Source organism: Sinocyclocheilus rhinocerous, unplaced genomic scaffold (assembly GCF_001515625.1).
Source record: "Sinocyclocheilus rhinocerous isolate Xijiao unplaced genomic scaffold, SAMN03320098_v1.1 scaffold2085, whole genome shotgun sequence".
NCBI classification, from domain to species: Eukaryota; Metazoa; Chordata; class Actinopteri; order Cypriniformes; family Cyprinidae; genus Sinocyclocheilus; species Sinocyclocheilus rhinocerous.
This window is the reverse complement of record NW_015623685.1, coordinates 62,629-64,517: the sequence shown is the minus strand read 5'-3', so window position 1 is coordinate 64,517 and position 1,889 is coordinate 62,629. Positions and strand designations below refer to the sequence as shown.

Sequence of the window (1,889 nt, the reverse complement as noted above, 5' to 3'; positions counted from 1 at the left end):
GTGTGTGTGTGTGTGTGTGTGGGTGTGTGTGTGTGTGTGTGTGGGTGTGTGTGTGTGTGTGTGTGGGTGTGTGTGTGTACTTACACCAGAGCTCGTAATAGTAGGTGCAGCACTCGGTCTCTCCGCAGCAGTAGCCCATCTCACAGCGGTACTGTTCATTGTTCACACCGAAGCAAAACTCCTTCCCCTGTCAAACAAACACAAGCATTGAGTGAAAGACAACAGCACAGATCTGAGCTCTTCATCGAGCGCACTCCAAGCTTTACATCAGCGTTTGTGTCCTACAGTAAACACTCAGAGAAAGAGTGACTCCTCCATCACCAGCACAAAGACAAATTCATCATCTGAAGACCAGACTCACTGCTCAAATCTGATTTCTGTGCCAAAATTCACATATTAGCCTGGAACTATCGGGACAAAATAATGCAAGTAAAGCTGAAATCAATCAGTCAATAAATATGAACCATTACATATAATATCCCTTACGAAAATTAACCATGGTTTTATTATAGTAAAAGTGTAGTAACCATGTTTTTTGGCACATTTATTACCATTTGTAGCACCACAGTTTTACTACAAATACCATGGTTAAACTATGGTTAGTGAAGCAAGACCTTGGAATTTGTGGTTACCATGATTTAACAATAGTAACCATGGTTTTTTTGGTTTTATCTGTAGTAAAACCATGGTTAATTAAAGTGAGCCTCAAATATAACGCTGTGTAAATAAACAGTAAAAATGCTGTTGTACAGGTGAGTCTTTATCTGCCGGTGAACTATGATGCGCGCTGGATCTTTTATCTACAAAATAACCTTTAAAAACAGTCAGTAGGAGTCAAACCTAACCTTACATACACCACACCACACCACAGACTCACTAAAACACTCCAGAAACCCCACAAACACAAACACTGAGGTACAAACCACCAGTAATAAGCACAATTGTTTTCAATTCAATCTTTTCATCTCCTGAATGTCTGTGATTTTAAAATGTAAAATATTTATACAGATTTTATAAATTAAATATCCAGTACGAAAGAACATACAGCCTTTTTAACCATTGCTACACGATGCTGGTTTAATGGCTTTATTTGAGTTGTTTATCGAGGCCTAGCGCCGCGCCGATCCCGGAGCTCGAGTTCAGCGCTCGCCGCCTCAGAGGCCTCGCCGCCGGCTTACCTTCACCAAACACGCCCCTGTGCAGAGGAGCCCCACCACGGAGCCCAGCAACTTCTGCGGCATCTTGCAGCGTTTTTCTTCCTAAACTCGAGCGGAATCATAAAGCTTCAGTTGAACAGACGCGATGACCGTCGGAACGCCATGTCTGTGCTGATGAACACGATTTCATGGGATCCGCACACAGAGGGCAGCAGCATCACATCCAGCAGCCACAACAACAACAATAATAATAACAATAATAACAATAACAGCCGTAGAGCGGCACTGAAGCTGAACCACGTCCGCGGCTTCTCATTACATCTCTATAGATACGAGACTTCTGCGCGTGTATCGGTCTTTTTATTGGTCTATTATACGTTTATGTAAAAAAAATATATATAAAAAAAAATAAAAAATAATATATATATATATAGTCATTAAATTAATGTGCGTAATGTGTTTATTTTTTCTACAACAGCAAATCAGATAAATACACATTGTGAAATACCCTACGGAGCGTCGTAATTAAAAGACTATATAAGAAGAACTAATGAATATCTTTTTGTATTAATGCGTTTTATAAAATGCGGACAGTTTTTGCATATTTTTTATGTAACATGCGCTTATTATTCCCCTGACGTCACCCAGATGACGTCAACCGCGCGTTCTGAGAGACAGCGGGAGCGCGCACAGAGGAATGGTTAGTATCTCTGCTGATCACACACACACACA

At 40.8% G+C, this 1,889-nt stretch overlaps 1 protein-coding gene across 3 annotated transcripts in view; it reads right to left on the bottom strand.

Moving 5' to 3' along the window:
* LOC107728527 (WW domain-binding protein 1-like) overlaps positions 1-1,889 on the bottom strand; it is a 12,139-nt gene that overhangs the window by 8,431 nt on the left and 1,819 nt on the right. Inside the window, exons 1-2 of one of the 3 annotated variants that reach the window (XM_016538765.1) lie at positions 1,179-1,470; positions 85-187 (exon numbers count right to left, since the gene is read on the bottom strand). In XM_016538765.1, coding sequence (XP_016394251.1) covers positions 85-187; positions 1,179-1,241 — 166 coding nt within the window. In that variant the 5' untranslated portion in view covers positions 1,242-1,470. The other 2 variants (XM_016538924.1, XM_016538843.1) reach the window with 2 other exon arrangements.